This window comes from Petaurus breviceps, unplaced genomic scaffold, assembly GCF_028583685.1.
Source record: "Petaurus breviceps papuanus isolate PSGF00001 unplaced genomic scaffold, PetGlider_PUasm1.0 186, whole genome shotgun sequence".
NCBI lineage: Eukaryota > Metazoa > Chordata > Mammalia > Diprotodontia > Petauridae > Petaurus > Petaurus breviceps.
Window position 1 is genome coordinate 30,184,881 of NW_027185798.1, and position 20,231 is coordinate 30,205,111.

The window sequence follows — 20,231 nt, forward strand, 5'->3', positions numbered from 1 at the left end:
GCTAGTGCAGCCTCCTCTGCCAGAAGTGTGTGTAGTGTGGGATGGGTACTGAATGGACTCAGGGTAGATAATTACTGATCTTCTCTTTGTTTCTGTCTGTCACTCTCTGTCTCTGTCTCACTGTCTCTGTGTCTTACACACACACACACACACACACACACACACACACACACTCATACAACACATGTCCATTTGTGTTTACTAAAAGAATTGCTTTCTTCCCTGGGCTTGAGCATTTTCAGCCTTATAACCTCTCTGCAATTCTTCTCTCTATATTACTTCTTTTCAAACCCAGAGCCCAATGGTTTAGCTCCTTTCTTACCAGTACCTCATACTGCCCTTGATTGCCTTATTTTCCCCTCTGAAGAAGAAAGGCTAAAGGGACCCTCAGAATTAAGCATAAAAAGGAGGAGGACATGGACAACCAGGACTTTATCTTCTTCATAATCTTGCCAAGAGGACCAGCCCAGTTTATCTACAAATCAACCCAGAGGAATCACAGCTGCACATAAATGCATGTTATCGTATGCAGCCGTTTAGACATGTAGTTGGACAAGGGCATTAGCTTCATCGACATCAGCAAATGGAGAAGTATTCATCTGGACAGATTCCCACTCTAGAACTAGCCCCTCCTCTGCACTGACATCCAGTTGCTTTAGGAAGACATACATTCAACATGACAAACTTAAAAGCCTCTTAACTCTCACAAGGCCATTCACACCTCTGATGGAGCTAGTTCCTCCATAAAGTGGTTGTCTGACCCTAATCAACACCAAAGATCACATGGCCTAATGACTCTCAGAAGAATGCAGATGAGCCACTGTGATGGACTGAATTCTTTATGTAATTTACCTTTTGGCAATAGTACCTGCCACATGGTGAGTTTCCCCCCTCTTACTTCTGCACTGGTGAAAGGACACAAATCTGATTCTAAAAAGATGTTTCATTAATACTAGGAAAACCAAGCACATCAACTGTTGAAAATTATTTATAATTGCTCCTGTCTCTGAAAATAATTGTAAGTTGCAAAAATTAAACTAATAATTGCAAACAAATAATATAATTTACTTTGAAATAAACATTTTCATCCTATTATTTCTAGTTTTTTCACTTTATGGATAAAAATAAAAATGTACTGTGTCAGTTGATGAGGCTTGGCCCTTCAAGGTATTCTTAAATTTCATACTTTCTTAACAATACCCCCAACATACCCATGGCTTTACAGAAATGGGAATTCATGTCCGCATTCTTCCATAAATCCACCATAGCACAGATAACCAACATGATAAAGGTTTTCCTCTAGGTCTTTTCAGTTTAAGATTACCAGGGCAATATTTGGCTAATATTCTTTCTAAAGAACCAGCCCATTGCCCTTCCTAATGATATATTTCCTGGGTCATATGTTTATGGTAGCAAAGAATGACTTACAACAAATTGAAAATGACTACCACACAGAGGGTAAAGAAAAGGTGCATTGCAAGGATGAGCCATCTCTAACAATTAACCAATGAGATACTGCAAAGAATAGTACATCTAGGTCCTGATTAGGGCGAACAGTAAATCCTCTGAAATGACCTCATTATTCAAATTTTTCCCACAGCTTCAAATAATTACAGTATTCTATATAATTATAACTTTGAATGGTGCAAATTCAAATACATGCCACCATTTTGGGAGATTCATTATTCACATTAATGAGACCTATCTGCAAAAGAGATCATCAAGGAATTGTATAGAACAGTAAGGAAAGGAGATGGGCTGGTCATTTGGCAAAAGCAAAGGATGACAGGTGGACAGCCAGATGACAAGTGACACCTTTTGATGTGCCTCCAGCAAACTGGATGGACATCTTATGGAAATCATAGAAGAGTTTATGGACAAGAGTTGAAAAGGATGAGCAGGCATGGATGGGACATAATCTACATCACTGGAAGGAATTTCCAAATCAATACTATAGATATATGTGAGTGTTTGTATACGTTTATGTCACTTTTTGACAACAAGCATTGTTAGTGAGATACTGTTATCTGCTTACATGGACCATTTATCTTTCCATCATGTTATGGGTTACCTACTATTTTGACTCAATCAATAAGCAACACCACCCCCAATTTCTCCTATATGTATCTTGTCTATACATAGTTGGGTTTAATTAAAGTTTTACCTCTGTAATTGGGAAACACTTTTGCATACTCTGTAAGTTGGATATTTCAAGTAAAACCTATTCCCAATAAAACCACAACAAAAATACTGTCATAAAAGCTTTTTAAAAGAGAAAAATTAAATTAAATTAAAAGTTAACAGGGTCCAGGACAAACACAAGAAACCTATAAATTTTGAATGCTGAAAAACATTTAGGTTTTTAAAATTGACCTTTCAAATTGATTTTCCCCAAAGAAAAACCATACAGAATGGCAGCAGCTTCTTCTGCCATCTATTTTTCAGTGTGTAGCACAATGAAGAAGTCTCCACATGTGGAGGGAACATCTAATGAGGGGGCTACTTAGCTTCAGAGTATCCAGTTTTTCTGGTCTAAGAAGGAGTAGCAACCATGGCCATTTACTGAGCAGCTTCCTTCCCAACATGATGAGCTTGTAGCAATGCTGTAACAACTTCTTCCACCTTTGAACAGAGTGATCATGGAGGCTCTAGCATGTGCAACAGTTCTGAATTTTCAATCTCTAGCAGCATACCTATGATCTTCCCCACTAAATTATTGTGCATGGTTTGAATCAATGAGAACACTTTCCCAGCACCTATTTGTGTTCCTGGGGAGAAGCAGCAGCCAACATGGAAGCTTTTAGGGGCTTCTGGTTTTGCACATGGAATGAAGAGTCTGCAAAATCTGGATAGGTGGAGGGGGGCTTTGCACAATTGCAGCATATTTGCCAGGAGGGACAATTCTAGGTACAGATGTAGCTACACAAGGTCCAGGAGATAAAGTCTGCACAGCAGCAAGCACTCCCACTTGCTGATATGTAGTAGGAAGACCACAAGAAGCCTGACTCAAGTCAGGTGAAGAGTAAGGCACAGCTCAGACTGCAAAATGGTGTTTGGCACTCTTTGGAAGTCTTGAGCTCTCCCAAGTTGTTGCCATGGTGTATTAGGTCTCATCTGGGCTATTTGATTAGGAGCATAATAAGGTCTATTCTGAGCCTGAGGCACTGCTGGCATGAAGTGCCCTCCCCAGGAGTTGGCTGATAAATCGATAAATAATCTGTTGGTAGGGAGGGTTCTCATTCCTGCAATATATTATGTATATCATTTGGTAAAGTGGGCTGAATTTCTTTCTTCTTTCATTTGTGCAAGTGCAACATACAGGGTTTTAGAGCCCAAGATGCAGCTATTTTTTTCTGTCACTGCTTTAGAAGCCTCATCAAGCAAAGAAAAACAGACAAGGCCAAACCCTTTACTTCATCCATCTTTGAACATCACCCTGGTACACATAATTGATCCAAAAGAAGATAATTCTTTCCTTTTCATCATTAATGGTGTCATCCAGGTTCTTAATATAGAGATCCACCCCACCCCGCACTCAAGTAGCAGCTAATCTCTCCTGTTTTAGCTGCTTAAATTTCCATTTTCATTCAGCCTGGCATTCAACTTTTTTCTGTACCCGGTTACAAATTCCATTTACCCATTGATATCTTTTCTATTCATTTTTTCAACAGCCTTATCAGTATCCTCATGTTTCTCAAAATTCACAAAACCTTTGGATTTTCCACTAGAGTCAGTCATCACTTCAGAAATATCAAGTTTGAGATGCCTGTAGGAAATCCACTTTGAATGGCTTAATATGACAATCTTCATGGCAATCCATGACTAGAACTCTGGAAATCGACCAAGACTAAAATATACAAATATGAATATCATCATACACAGAGATGATCATTACCATAGAAGCTGATGATATAATAAAATAGAATATAGAGAAGAGATCCCAGTATGAAGCGTTAGGGCACACCCCCAGTGAGGGTGACCTAGCAAAGAAGACTGAGGTGAGATAAGTTAAGCTACATAGGAGAACCAATAGAGCATCATAACCAAATTGTGGAGAAGAGAAAGTACCAAGAGGAGAAGGTGGTCAATAGTAAAGACTACTAGATTTAGTGATTAAAAGACCTTTGGCACCCTTAGAGAAAGAAGTTTAAATTAGGTGATAGGGTCAAAAGTCAGACTTTTCAAGGACTTTGGCTAAGAAATGGTTAAAAGTGCAGCACAAAAAGCTGGGAAAAAAGTCAGGTCTACTAAGGGTTTTTTGTTTTGTTTTGTTTTTAAGAATGGAGGGATGCTTTCATGTGGGTAGGGAGAATGTAATGAACCCATAAGTAGAGAGGGATTGAAAATTAAATACAGAAGATTAAAGGAACAATCTACTAGAAAAGATATGAAGGGATGGGATTAAGGGTAAATATGGAGGCATTGGCCTTTGTCAAGAGGAAAGGTCACTTTTAATAAGAGAGATGGAACTTATAAAGAAGAGAATGGAAGATGCCTCTATTTTCTCATGTACAGTAAGACATGAGGGCCTTAGCTGCCATGGAATGCTCAAGGGACAAGAAAATTATAGAAGAGATACTTTGGGGAATAAGATGGAGAATCAATTAAGGAAGAGTAAAAGGATTTCCTTGATGTAGAGAGGGTCTAATTGAAGTTAGATCACACAGATTTCTAGTATGTCATAATCAACAGCTAAAATTAGAAAGGAAACTAGTAAATGGGGGAAAATTCTTTGTGGCTAGTTTCTCTGATGAAGGTTAGGGTTTGTGTGTGTGTGTGTGTGTGTGTGTGTGTGGTGGAGTATCTTGGAATTATTAAAAATATTATGTAATTTCCCAAATGCAATCCAGTCTGCTCTCTTCCTCTAAGTCAGCTTTGGGTTTGGCTCATTGTTTATCTATACAGGACATGACTAAGTTATATGTACCAATGGACCTTGGGTTATTTAATTGTAGACCAAACTCTAGGGAGGAATCTAGATTCCTCAATTCCACAGGTAAAATTTTCTCTTGAGTAGAGAGAGCAGGAGGCCCAGCTGGAGCTGGAATTGGCCAAGTGGGCAAGGAAAAGAACAGACTCAGAACCTCCTTTAGAGGTAGCTAGGTTGTAATGTGGACAGAGCATTGAATCTGGAGTCAGAAACACTCAGTTTCCCTTATTCAAATCTGGCTTCAGATACTGGTTGACCCCAGACAAATCATTTAACCTTGTTTGCCTGAGTTTCCTCATCTGTTGAATGAGCTGCAGAAGGAAATGGCAAACCACTCCAGTGTCTTTGCCAAGAAAACTCCAAAGGGGTCACAAAGAGTTGGACACTACTGAAAACAACAGAACAACAAAAATTTGTGTCCCTGTGGTCCCATGGTCACTAAGCCCAAAATAAGACTGATCATTGCATGTTGGGCCTAGATTAATGGCAAGTACAAGGTAGAGATTCTTGCTGTTGTGAGATGATTTGTAAATAAACATAAGAGTTTATCTTTCCACTCACCTATGACTGTCTCTGGTTAAACAGCCCTAGTACTTAAACTGTCCCAAGTACTAGTTAGAACTGGCTGCTGAAATTCTCCGGCAAGCTTTCTGGTGTGGCACAGTTATAATTCTACTTTCCTTGCCCCAAGTAGGCCTCCCTGATTAATTTTTAAAATAATAATAATAGTAATAATAATCACTAGCATTTCTATAGTCTTTAAGGTTTGCAAAGTCCCTTATAATTATCTCATTTGGTCCTCACAACCCTGAGAGGTAGTTATTATTATAATCCTCCTTTTACAGTTGAGGAAACTAAAGCAGACAGAGGTTAAGTGACTTGCCTAGTTTTCACACAGCTAACATATATCTGAGTCTAGATCTGAAGATTTTCCTGACTACAGGCCCACTGATGGATACCCCTCCTCACTTTTGCTGCTCATCTATGTTCGCTAATCCCATTGCCTAACTTGCAACTTGTCAAAGGAAGCCCCTTTATTTGAAAACCCTGCTTAAACCTGGACCCCTAGAGGTTATGTGCCTTTAATTAGAAAGCATATGGCACTACTCCCCTGAGTCACCTCCTCCCATTCTGCCCTGTAGGACAGTGGGGGTGATAGAGGCCATGTACTATTCTCTCCCCCACTGAATAAACTCTTTTGTTCTGTGCTTGAATATAAACATCACGAAGCCATTCTCTTCCACCACACTAGAATTGTTGAATATTTGTAAATAGTCACAAACTTGGGGGAAGGAGGAGGAAATGAGTTCTTATGGTCCTCTCTACAGACACCCATTTCTCCCCTTAGAAAGATAAAATTCAAGTAAGGAGTCCCAAGGTTTAAGAGGCACTATAAGGGGAGTGTCATTTTTATGCTTTAATCTCCACCGTACAGAGACTTTTATCACATATCATGTCATGGTGGCAAACTCCTCAGCCTGATTTTCAAGCCCCACCTCAGTCTGTCCCTGCTTTTGCTAGGCAGCACTATTTATCTTCACTTCCTAACATAAATCTCCACTCCAGCTAGATCTCCCTCCCTTCTCAAAAATAGACCACACTCAGCCTGATGTCTATCACTTCCGTTCATGGGGTTCCTCTCACCTGAAGTGCCTTTCCTTTTCTCCACAAAATCTTTCAAAGCACAGTTTGACTTTTGCCTCTTCCTGGAAGGCTTTCCTGATGATTCCTGTCCTTTTTGATCTTCTTTTGGAATGTCCCTCTCTTCCCCTCCCCTCCATCCCCCTCCCCTCCCCTCAATTCCCCTCCCCTCCCCTCCATTCCTCTCCCCTCCCCTGTCCTCTCCTCTCCTCTTTGTCCCATAATTTATTTCTTAAATACTGGCTCTCTTTGTTCATTATACTTTCACAGGGGCATGTAATCTCTGTAAGTAGATTACAATTCCTTGAAGGCAGAAACACTATTTTGATGGTCCTATAATTATAGAATTTTAGGGCTAAAAGGAACCTTAAGGGCATTTACTCCAACTCCCCAGTTTAAAAAACAGGGAAACTAGGCCTAAAGAGAGGTGAAATCACCTCCCCACAAAATCACAGAAGCAATTTATGACACAGCCAGGACTAGAATTTCCAGTTCTCTGAATCACAGACTATTGCTTTTTCTACTGAGTATGTGAAGAACTCAATAAATAACTTCTGATTAATTAGAAGGTTCTGAGATTGTTTAAGGATAACTGATTGAGGGAGAATTCAAACCTCATTGATCTACCAGCTAAACAGCTCACTTGGTACTGTAGGCTGCTAGAGGGCCTCCTAATCTTTGGAGAAAAAGGAAGACAGAAGAGTGAAAAGATCGAAGGTGTAAGGAGGATGGATGCTGAGCAAAAATAAATGAGTGAATGAATAAAAAAGCTTATATTAAGTACTTACTGCATTTTTCCACAATCTTCAACCCAAAAATTTCATAAAAGGGAAATTTATTAAATGCAATCCAATCTGGTATTTTCCTATTTTAAGTTTTGGACCCAGGTTGAAAGGTATGAATGTGTGTGTATCTGTGTATACATATTATACATATATAATGTATTTAATATATTTAAATTAAAATAGTATATGCATGTATATACATATAGATACATGTATATGTGTATGTGTCTATATATTAATAGACTAATTCAATGGGCCACCAATATAATTACATAGCATAGTCCAGACAAGAGATATTCTTATGTTTTGTAGAAAAGGCTATCTATCACAAGTAAAAACACATACCACAAGAGTAACTAGAACTGAATCCACAGGCTTAGATAGAAACACTGAAAAAGGTGAGAACATTCATGAAATAACACTAGAGAACTTAAAGACTTCGCACACCCACTTAGCATCCTACCCTTTCTCCCACCCTCCCTGCTACATTTGTCGCTGCTGAAAGACCTCACACTCATTCTTCTTTGGTTTTCATGCTATTACACTCTCTGGGCTCTCTTCCTACCTGATAGCTCATTCTCAGTATCCTTTGCTGATTCATCAGCCATATTGTGTCCTATAACTGTGGGTCTTACACATGGCTCAGATGTGGCCTTATTTTCTTCTCTCTCTACATACTCCCATTCAATGATTCTATCGCCTCCCATGGGCTTAATTATCATCTCTATGAAAATGACTCACAGGTCTATATATCCAGCCATAGCCACTCCTTTGAATTTCAATCTCCTATCACTTATGGGGCATTTCAAAGTGGAATATCAAAGAAGCTTCTCAAACTCAATACTTTGTTCAAAGTATAATTTATTAACTCATATGTCACATTCACTCCTCTTCCAGGATCAAATATCAACTCTTCAGTTCACTTTTTAAAGACCTTTAGAACATGGCCCCAAACTATCTTTCTAACATCATTATATATTACTTCCCCTCCCTCACTCTGTAATCCAGGCAAACTGGCTTGCTCCCTGTTCCTCATGCCCAACATTTCATCTCTTGTCTCTCTACTTCTGCATTAGCTACCTCCTGGCATGTACTTCCTCTATACCTCTGCCCCATAGAATCCTTCTCTTCTTTCAGGATGCAACTCAGGCAGCACCTTCTACATTGACTTTTCCTAATCTCAACTGCTAATGCCCCCTTTCACTAAGTACCTTGGATTTCACTACATTATACTTGTTTGTGTTTATTGTCTTTATTTTTATTCCATACATCCTACATACATGTGTATAGGTAGAGATATAGATGTATGTATGTATTTGTATGTGTATGTTTGTATATGTATGTATATATTTGTTGTCTATACCATTGTAATGTAAGCTCCTTGAGAGTAAGCATTATTTCATTCTTTATTTTTGTATCACCAATACTAGTACATAGTATCTGGTATGTAGGCATTTAATAATACTTATTGATTGATTAATTGATGGATGGACTAAATCACATGACTATAGTGAATCAATATCTTTTTTGGGAGGAGGTGACAATATAATGGAAAGTTGTGAAGATGTGGTGGGAGTAGGTGAGCAGTGAAGAGTAGAGGAAAGCATCTACAGATGAACAGTGAAAGGATTGTAATTCCTTTAGCAACTCAACAAAAAAGGGAACTTTTTTTGAGAGACTGGACTGGGGAAAGTAAAAGGAGATGGGGTCTTAACCCTAGAAGAGGAGAAGGTACTGTAAGGAGGCAGATTATCTTGACAATTACACCAAATGTAAGGGGGCAGATCTCTTCTACTCAAAGTAGTTTACATTTTTCAGTGGCATCAGAGGGCACATTCCCACTCTGGCCTGCCACCATACACTCCACATCTTATGACCCGCTAGTAAAATCTTTCTGACACTATCTTCTACATAGTTCCCTAAATGGTATACAAGTGGAAGAAGCAGAGGATCCTACCAATGATTTACACTGGAGGCAAAATCCACAATAATAATAATAAGCACAAGTAAGAAGACAATACGACCAATAAGAAAATTACCACAATTATCATAGTTTTCTTCCATCCCACCACTAGGGGAGGGAAAGGAAGAATTAACGGCATTTGATGATTAGTGAGAGAACTGAATTTCTGAACATTACTCAGTACAGGTCTGTTGAACTTCTGAACTAAGATCAGAGACAAAGAAACATAGCTAGGGCAATTTTATAACATATTGGGGATGATACAGCATAATTTCAATTAGAAAATGGGATCAGAATCATTTGATTTTTTTCAGTTCTCCCTTTTTTGTCAAAGGGAGACATCACTTATCACTTTTCCCTGACAAGTTAATGCAAGGAGAACAAAATTGACCAATCACAGTACAAGCCATAGTAAAAATGTCTAAAACTATGGACTGACTTTTTTTTTGAGGGGGGGGGGATAATTAAGTATACAGGTACACTAAAACAAAAAGCTCGCAGAAAAAAATGCATCTAAATTCATTGCTTTCACTTCTTCTCTCACTCTCTTCTAAACCCTCTGTAATGACCATCAGCATTAGCTAACATCAAGTCTTTTTGCATTTTAGTAACCCACTCCCAAAGACTATTTAATCAGCAAATTTTATCTTGGATCTCAGATACCCCATGTAGTTGTCTAGTCTCTAGAACATCTTTTCTTGGGGAAGTCTGGAAAATGTCTTGTCCTTAGAGGCATATCTTCAGTAAATTTGCTTCTCTGGTTCCAGGTTACTTGTAGAGACTCCTGAGATGCTCTTGCTAAAAATCTTTCACAAAATTGATTTCAATACAAATTAGTATAGTCTCTCAGATTTTACTTCTCCGATAACTAGTTCATGTGGTGAAAAACAGCTGGAACCTTATGGTTCTGATCTTATCAACAATATAGCTATAAGGGGAAGACAATTAGTGATCCATAATTCACTTGAAACTTTTGAAAATTTAGATTTTACATGCACCACTAGAACCATTTACATTTGACATACAGGATCATATGATCTTGTTGCTTTCTCAAACATTTTCCACTTCAGCTAATTCCAATTCCTTTAGGAGAATCAGATGCTATTAAGGATAAAATGCTATATAAGAAAACAGAGGTAACAACACTCTTGCAGGAAGAGGCTCTCCACCCCTAGGTTCGATGATTACACAAATGAATCTTCTTATGAGAGACTGACTTTACTCTAATTTACTTGGGATGGAATGTGTAGATACATTTATGTAATTAATTTCCAATTATATGCAGAGAACAGTGTATATCAAATCTACTACAGGTTGCCTGTAGTAGAACACGTTCTGCTATTAATGACATTCAAATGGAATTGATATTACACAAACATTACTCTTTGCTAAGGCAACTGGTGATACTGAAATTATATTCATTTAAATGAGACAGTTTCTGGCATTAGCCTCATAAATTAATAGATTTATAACTTTGTTTCATGAACTTTTTTTAACCTTTGTCCAATTATTACCATAGCATCCTGGAAGAATGAGCTGCTTAATTTCAGACATAACTATATAAGTATTAGCAGGCAGATGGCAAGTCCAAGGACTAATTTTCTAAGTTGTTTGGGATGTGGAATGACTACACATTCTGATTGAAAACAGTAAGATCTTATATACTTATATTGTGTTCATATCTTCTATTGATCACTTTCTCTGATTATAGAAATTTGCTGTAAAAAGAAAAGGTAAGACATGATTATAATAACAGCATTAAAACTGGTCTTTAATTGATGTTAATTATTATTTTTGTCAAGGAAGGTCACCGATCAAATTGACATAGATAAACATTAATTGGAGATTAATTTCACTGGAAAAACCCTGAATGGGGACCGATGAGCTATAGTACTAGAAAAACTGCATCCACCCATACAAAAATACACATCTTGTATATTCTACACATGTTGTGCGTATATAAAAAAGATATATCAATATTTATGGGATGAAACAGTAGTAGTCAGAGACAGATTAATATTCCTAAATGCTAATATTAACAAGTGAGAAAAAGAAATATAAAAACCCTCACTGTATCTACTTTCCCTGCCAGCTATTCTTGATATGTCTTTTCTCAGTCAAGCTCACAGAAAAAAAAAAACATCTATATTCATCGTTTTCACTCCTTCTCCTCTCACTCTCTTCTAAACTCTCTGTAATTTGCTTCCTGCCCTCATCACTAACCTGAAATGGCTTTCTTCAAAGTTTCCAGTGGTCTCTTAATTGCCTAATCAAATGGCATCTTCTCAGTCCCTATGCTTCTGGACCTCTCTATAGTACATGTGTGTATATATGTATGTATGTATATATACATGTGTAATTTTTTATTACCCCATACTGGATACTGTATCCTTTCTGGGTTTTCCTGAAATGGCTCTCTTTTAGTTCTCCTTCTATCTGTCTGATTGCTCCTTCTTAATCTCCTTTGTTAGTTCTTCATCCACATCACTTTCCCTAACCGCAGGTATACCTCCAGACTCTGTCTTGGACTAACTTCTCTTATTTCTTTATATGTTTTCAGGTGGTGACCTTATCATCTCCCATTGGTTAAAAAAAAATCTCTATTCAAATGATTCCACATCTATATTTCCAGTCCTAGTCTTTTTCTGAAGCTTCAGCTGCACATAACCAACTGCCTATCTGACATTCCAAGCTAGTTGTCCCATAAGAATCTCAAATTCAACATGTCTAGTTTGCCATTCATTTCTCCAGCTCATTTTACAGATGAGGAAACTAAGGCATACAAAGGTGAAGTGACTTCCCCAGAGTTACACAGCTAGTAAATGTCTGAGGCCAGATTTGAATTTGGTTCTTCCTAATTCCAAGTCTAGTGCCCTAGCTGGCAAGTAACTAAGGCTGGATTTGGTGGCAGTGGTAGAGAGAAAGATGTGAAAGTGAATATTCCATGACTTGGGATGAGAGACAGTGAGGAGTCAAATATACCTGAGGGCCTGGAGGATGGTGGTGCCCTCAACAGTAATAGGGAATTTTGGAAGAAGGGAGGGTAGGAGGGAATGATATTAAGTTTTACTTTGAATGTGTTGAATTTAAGATGTCTATAGCACATCTAGTTCAAGATATCCAACAATTAGTGGATAATACTAGATTGGAGGTTATGAGGGAAGTTGTGGTTTGCATATATAAATCTGGGAATAATCTTCCTAGAGATGATAATTGAATCCATGGGAGCTAATGATATCACCAAATAAAGGGGCATAGAAAAAGAATGGAAGAGGGCCAAGGATAGAACCATAAGGTACATCCACAGTTAGCCAACATGACCCAGTGGAAAATCCAGCAAAGGAGAAGGAGAAGAAGAGGAACAGAGAGAGAGAGAGAGAGAGAGAGAGAGAGAGAGAGAGAGAGAGAGATTTGAAAAGAGTTAGAGAAAAGGAAATGAACCACAGACCTTGGATGGCTTTCTTAAGGATTTCAACCATGAAAGGGAGGAGAGACATAGCATAAGAACCACCAGAAATGGTCAGATAAAGAGAAGTATTTTTTTAAGGATGGGAGAGGCATAGGCATATTTGTAGGAAGCAGAGAAACAGTCAGTAGTCAGGGAAAGATTGAAGATTAATACAAGGATAAAAGGAGGGACAATCTGCTAGTGAAAGTGGGATGCAATTGGGGTCATATGCATGTTAAGGATCTGCCTTAGTTTTGTGTGTGTGTGTGTGTGTGTGTGTGTGTGTGTGTTTAACAGATTGTGGGACTTTTCTTTCTCATAAAAGTATCCCTCATTTATTGGATAGTTTAATTCATTCTCATTTTTAAGTTATGAGTTAGCTTTATGTTTTCTTCTCTCTACCTCAAATTTTCATTCTGAATTATGATTTTTTTTTGGTTACACAAAATATGTGCCCATGTCTTACTAAAGGATTTGCCTTAGCAAGAAGAGCCATTCCATAATGTGAGAAAAGTTTAAAAGAGGAGGTAGTGGAGGAGGACATTAGAGTGATTTGAGATAAGGAGGAGGGGAAAAAGAGGGAAATGGCCTCAACTCTTTTTTTGGTAAAGTATGGGGCAAGACATTCAGGTCTGGGGCGGGGGGGGGGATTGTGGTAGAATGCCATGAGAGGCTTTAAAAGTAATGGAAAACCTAGCTTTTATTAAACTTTAAGGTTTGCAAAGTTCTTTACAAATACGATCTCATTTTTTCTTTCAAACAACCCTGGGAGGACTATCTCTGTGTGTAGGGGAGATAGAGTGAAGCAGTAGGTCATGGGAAATGAGTCAATTGATGATCTGAGAAGCTAGGATGCTTACAGTTGCATCAGTATGTATGTTGAATTCTCTTAGGATGAAGGCAGAAGTTGGAATGGAGAGAAAAACTATAAGCCAGAAACTGAATTCACTGTGGGAAGGAAGGAGAGTATGTGCTGGGGGTCGGTAGATAGCAGTTTCTAAATTCTTAATCAGGTGAAAAATTTGGATTGAAAGATCTAGAAGGAGAAGTTACTGAGCAACAATTGTAGAGAGAGAGTCTAGCAAAGAAAGCAGGAAGTATTTTAACTCCCTTACCATGACCAGTTAGTTCGGCGGGAAGGGGGGGAGGGGGCGGGGAACAGGGAGAAATTTAAGTGGAACTGGTATTCAAAAGCATAGACAGTGAGAGCTGGAAGATGAAAGGAACAGTAATGGATAACTTAGTCTTTGTATTTCTATCCTTAGCTGTCAGCACAATGTTTTACACATAGTCATTTAATTCCTGCTTGTTGATTGATTTATCAATGAGTTCAGTTTCTAGTTTAAAAAAAAATACATAATAAATTGAGAAACAAAAAAGTGAACCAAGAAATTACCATTTTTTAAAAAAATATTTCAATTAATAGATAAAATGAAAAGCTAGCTTTAAAATGACTCGTCAATAATATTGATAAAACCAATAACACATTTATTGAAAAAAAGAGCAAGACAAATCAAATTAAAAATTGAGAATTAGAATCACAAATAATATAGGAGAAATAATGGTTGCTATCATACAAATTATGTATAACCATATGCCCCCAAAAACTCAGACCATAAAAGAAATGTCTGAATATGAAAGAGAGGAAGGAAGGAAGGAAGGAAGGAAGGAAGGAAGGAAGGAAGGAAGGAAGGAAGGAAGGAAGGAAGGAAGGGAGGGAGGAAGGAAGGGAGGGAGGGAGGAAGGATACAGAATCAAAATGAACCAATTTCAAAAGAGGAATTAAATAGGTCATTAATGAAATGCCACATAAAAAGTAACCAGAACAAGAAAGAGTCAAAGAAAAAATATTTCCTGTATTATATAGATCAATTGATTTGGTTTTGTGTATATATATATATATGCATACATATACACACAGTGGTTCTGACTCCCAAACCATGAAAGAACAAAAAAGAATCATATGTCAATATCATAAATAAATATGAATATAAAAAAGCAATAGGAGACATTGCCTGAATTTACTCATCTATGAAATTAAGGGTTTGAACTGGAGGACTGTATATCCTATGGTCCCTGCCCTCAAAGAGCTTATGATGACCAAAGAGGTCCTTCTATAGGCCATTGATAGGTGGGGTTGAAACCAGCCCAAATCTGGAAGCTGTCAAGGCAATCACAAATGGATTGGGTAAACAATATCCCTGGAGACAGAGGTGGAGCTGGGTTTGGCTGTGAATGAATCAGGACATACCAAGTAAAAGGTGTTACCTTTCTGAGATGAGCAATTAACCCAGTATAAAAAGCCCAGCATGCAAGACAGTAAGTACCCTGAAAGCTGCTTCACTTCACATTCTCCTTGTTTCTTCAGTGAACTGGGTAAGTTGCTCTAGCCAATGTAGCTAAGACTATAGACCCACAATGTAGTGGATACTACAAGAGTAAATCTAGGAATCAGCATGGTCCAGCAAAGAGAGAGTTCAGACAGAAAACCTAAGCTTTGATCTCAGCTCTATCATTTCATAACTGGGTGACATCTGGCAAATCACCTAAACCCTGTGAACCTCAGTTTCCTCATTTGTAAAAAGGAGAGTATTAAACAAAATCATCTGTGAAGCCCCTTATTGTTCTGACAATGCTGCAATGCTGTGATATTATAATGCGCTTGAGTACAAGGAGCCCTTGGAAGCTTTGTTGTTCATGTACCTTTAAGGCCACTTGATACTGATGAAAGTTTGTCCCTAACTGGAGGAAAAATGAAGATGAAAATTTGGCTATTCTGAGATTTTTGAGTGCTCTGCATTGCTACATCATTTAGTTTAAATAAGTTTGGGAGGTGAGGGGGAAATTACAGTAGTGGTTATTTTATACTACGTCAATTCTTTAAGTATTGTCTCCCCATTTGGACTGGTAGCTCCTTGAAGGCAGAGATTGTCTTTTGCTTCTTTTTGTGTCCCTAGTGTTTAGCACATTGACTAAACTAGTGAATATTTCTTTATTGCTGTTCATCCTTTTTCTTGAAGAGGACCAATGACATCATGAGGGTGATGACTTGAGCATGAACTGGATTTAAGTGAGGTAGAGCCTTGCATAGTCATTAGCCTCGACTGATTTAAGTGTAGATCTCTCCTATTAACAGCCATTCAGCTTCTTTTGATTAGTACCATTCTGTTTCTATATCTTCTTGCTAAATGTTCAAGACACCAGAACTTCATCCTGATGGTGGGTTGAAAAGAGCGTTTTGGTTAAGTGCAGAAATGAGTCAGAGTCTGACACCTGATCCATGGTCATCTCCTCTAGATAATTTCCTCTATGTGAGCTGCTGGCTTTATCTACTTTCCCTGGCTTAAATACCCTATAAGATCTAGGTGATAGTCAGTGCTCTGGAGCCTCTAGAGAAGTCAGAGATGCTTCAGCACCTTGTGTACTGAAGCCACCTGAGGCAATAGCTAAACTCAAAATTTCATTGAGTTTAGATTCAACATGGATTGGGAAACTCAGCTTTCACTTTTATTTTTACTGGCTTTCTGTTTTACCTTGGATAAGACATTTAATTTTGGTGTGTTAAAGCAGCTGAATCACACCTGCCCTCTTCTTCCTAACTGTATACAAGAGAAGAAAAATATATAAAGTATTTTCACCATTCTTTTTATTGATGAGGGTTACTGATAGTGAAGAGCTTCTAGTTAATACCACATGAGGATCAATTAAAGGGACTAAGGTGACTTAGCTTAGGGAAAAGAGAAGACTGAGGAGTGGGGGCAGGGGTGAGATTAACTTTAGGCTGTTTTCAAATATTAGAAGAAGGGTCTGTCATTAAAAAAAATAGAATTAGACTTATATTCTTTCATCACAAAAGTAGTACCTGAAAAAACGGGTAGAAATTGAAGAGGAAAAATTACACCTGAATTCATAGATATCCATCACTGGATAAACTTCCTAACAATTAGGAAGTACCAAAGTGGAAGGGGCTTTCTCAAAGGGTAACAGGATTTCTTTTACTGGAGGTCTTCAAGAAAAGGCTAGTTGACCACTTGTCAGGTATGCTATAGATTGAAATCTCTTTCAGGTACAGGTTGACCTAGATGGTCACCAAGGTCTCTTCCAACTCTGATATTCAGTGATTGTATCATAAAAAATAAGATATTGAAAGAAAAGAAGAGGAATGACAGAAATATGTGTCTTTTTCTACTCAGGTTCACATAAATTTAAACAAAAGATGCCTCGTCTCATGCAATGTATTGCCCACGTCATCGACATTTTCTACCAGTATGCCAAAGAGGAAGGGGAGTGTGAGAAATTAAGCAAAAAAGAACTGAAGAAACTTTTGGAAAAAGAATTTCACCAAGTTATGAAGGTAATGGAGCATTCCAACATCAAATGTCTACACAGTCATATTTTGGGGAGTTTTGTTTTTGTTTTTTTAATGTTTGTGGAAGGGACTATGATTTCATTGGTGTAGAGCAGGGTTGTCAAAATCAAGATCCACAGGCAGAAGGTAAAACTTCTAAGAGATTCCAGAATGAGATTAATATGAAATTGAGAAATATTTAACAAAATAAATAATAACACAATGTATAAAATGTTCATTTGTCTTTTTCTAAGTCAATATGTAACCGACAGAGATGTGTTTCTATTTGAGAGTTTGCTACCACCGATTTAGAAAATTCCTAGTGAGAAAACACCTTCTACCAATGCAGGTTTACAACTGCTTTTCAACTTAGGGTTTTAGAATGTTGCCTAACCCTCAGAGTTAGAGGCGGAAGTTGTTATCTTGATATACAAGCTCAAGATCTCAACTAACAAACAAAAAATCTATATACCTGATGACCCATTTGTGAGTCCTCTAGATAGAATTTCCTTGAATTCTACCTGGAAGTAGTAATGGATCAACAAATGTTTGTGTAGCTAAATTAATAAAATTGGTCAAAATATAGTAGAATTGAATCAATTAATTTATTATTGTACTAAAGAGGGTTAGTGGGGGGAAATGGGAAGTGGAAAAAATTTATTTTCAGTGGCACCTAATATTTTCTCTGTGACAGCTAGGTGCTGCAGTGAATAGAGTGCTGGTCCTGACATTAGGAAGACCTGAGTTCAAATCTGGCTGCAGATGCTTACTAGTTGTTTGAACCTGAGCAAGTCACTTTACCTCTGCTTGTCTCAGTTCCTCCACTGTAAAAAGGAGACAATTGGAGAAGGCAAACCACTCCAGTATCTTTGCCAAGAAAGGTCCACAAGGGTCATGAAGGGTTGGACACAACTGAATGACTCAACAACAACAAAATATTCTCTCTGTCCTCCTTCATTACAGAATTTGAAAACCCTACCTCCAACTTAGGCATATATATCAAGTGTCATCACTATATTACAGGTTCCTTCAAACATTAATTAATATGAACATTAATTTATACCAATGAGCCACCTCACCCTAAGGAAAAGGTCTCTCCTAGAAAGAGTAATCATTAGGAACAGGGAAAAGTGCAAAGGAACATCCAAAGTTTATATTCAATTAGAAGACAGACCCCCATTGACCAAATCCAAAATACTCAATTATAATATGGTTAATTTAATATTTGATTCATTTTAATGAAAATGTAGCAACTACCTTACATTCACAATCATCTGCAGCTCCTCATCCTCATCCCTACGTAACCTTTCTGTGTTTTGCTATTCTTTGTGAACCTTCTTTTTTCCTTCCTGGTCTCTATGGACATCTAGGTATAGTCTAATTCAACCTGGGGATATTCCAAGTTGGGTCCCACATAGGCATGATAAGTACCCACATTTGCATAATGTATAACAGATTGATTTGCTCTTCCTGTATTCTTTTCTCTGAGACAGAATCCAAAGAATCCTCAAGTTGTAGAAGCTATCATGCATATCCTGGATCAAGACCATGACAATCAAGTGGATTTTGCTGAGTTTCTTCTGATGTTAGTCAATCTGGCTCTGTCTTTCAATAAGAGTATCAAAAAAAAGTATTGTGAAGCATCAGGGTCAAAGCACAAATTCCAAGATCACCATAACCAAGAAGAGCAGAGTGTGACAGAGGAAGAAGAAGATGGTTCTGGTTCTGATCAATCAAATGCAGAAGCAGGACAAGATCTTCAGTACAGTTCTTGGCATTCACAGGAGAAAGGAAAGCATAGGCACCAGTCTAGGTCCAGCTCTCCTTGGAAAAGAAGGAGAAGTGGCTCATCAAATTCAGAACACAGTGAGGACTCTAGGAAAAGACACCATAACTCAAGAAAGAGCAAGAAAGAGAGAAATGGGCTCAGCTCAAGAAAGCATGGGGGAAAGAGACACAAGTCAAGTACAAATACTGATCATCATGGATCCAATGCAGATGAACAATCATCTAGACAGGGAAGAAAGGGGCCTAGTTCAGATTGCCAACGTGGGGAAGGCAACAACAAACGAACTGGCTCAACACACAAGAATTCAAAAAGCCATAACACCAAAAGATCAAAGGAACAAGATAAGAGAACAATTGGGCACGACACATTAGAAAGTGAGTCTGAAAGGCAAGATAACATTTCCAGCCAGTCAAAAAGAAGCAGACAACAAAGGCATGGACAGTCAAGATCCAGCAAGGATGGGAAGTTGGGTGATAGTCATAACCATTCAAGTAACAATGAAGAACAATCAAGGGATAGCCCTAGACATTCATCCTCTAGTCATCAACAATCCTCATCCCTCCATGGAAGACATGGATCAACTGTAAGAAGAGAAGCAAGTGATAGTCAGGCAAGTGACAGTGAAGGACAATCAAGAGGTCACTCTAGGCACTCAACTTCTGGTCATAGAAGGTCTTCATCTACACACTCAGGGTCCCATTCAAGCTCCTATAGGGGTTCCAGTTGTGATCAATTCAGTGATAGTGAAGATCAATCAGGGGACAACTCTCGACAGTCAAGATCTGGCCATCAAGGGTCTTCATCCACTCAGGGGTCTACTACAAGGGGAAGAAAGGGCTCGATCTCCAGTCAGACAAGTGAGAGTGAAGGACAAACAAGAGACCATTCCAGAGATTTAGTCTCTGCTCGTGGACAGTCTACATCCACAGACTCAGAGTCTAGTTCAAGCAAAAGACAGAGATGTAGTTCTATACAATTCAGTGATAGTGAAGAACAGCCAGGAGAAACCTCTAGACAGTCGAGATCTGGTCATCAACATGCTTCATCACAAGAAGGACAATCTGGTTCAAGATCTAGACAAAGTCAAGGACCAAGCCATGGACAGGTAGGAGATACTTCTGGACATGTGGGATCTGGGCAAAGAGAGTCTAGTGACAACAGGACAACAGGAAGACAGGGATCAAGTCATAGTTCATCCAGTCATAGTGAAAGGCAATCGGGAGATAGCTCTAGACAGTCAGGATCAGGTTATCAACAGTCCTCATCCAATCAGGGACATCATGGCTCTAGTTCAAGAGGGACACAGAGATACACTTCTAGCCAGGGT

General features: G+C 38.3%; 1 protein-coding gene, 1 long non-coding RNA gene and 1 pseudogene across 2 annotated transcripts in view; 1 reads left to right on the forward strand and 2 right to left on the reverse strand.

Moving 5' to 3' along the window:
- The window catches only part of LOC138162644 (uncharacterized), a 50,496-nt gene extending 42,400 nt beyond the window's left edge, over nt 1–8,096 (reverse strand). The window contains exon 1 of the long non-coding RNA XR_011168680.1: nt 7,922–8,096. This is a non-coding gene — a long non-coding RNA (uncharacterized lncRNA). The remainder of the gene's footprint in view (nt 1–7,921) is intronic.
- On the reverse strand, nt 2,560–3,837 carry LOC138162641 (polyadenylate-binding protein 4 pseudogene; annotated as a pseudogene).
- A 6,895-nt stretch (nt 8,097–14,991) lies between the features above and the next one.
- Nucleotides 14,992–20,231, forward strand: part of LOC138162639 (hornerin-like) — a 6,807-nt gene continuing 1,567 nt past the window's right edge. The window contains exons 1-3 of the mRNA XM_069089979.1: nt 14,992–15,143; nt 16,961–17,121; nt 18,609–20,231. The exon at nt 18,609–20,231 is cut by the window's right edge and continues 1,567 nt beyond it. Of these exons, the coding sequence (XP_068946080.1) occupies nt 15,077–15,143; nt 16,961–17,121; nt 18,609–20,231 (1,851 nt within the window). The 5' untranslated portion in view covers nt 14,992–15,076. The remainder of the gene's footprint in view (nt 15,144–16,960; nt 17,122–18,608) is intronic.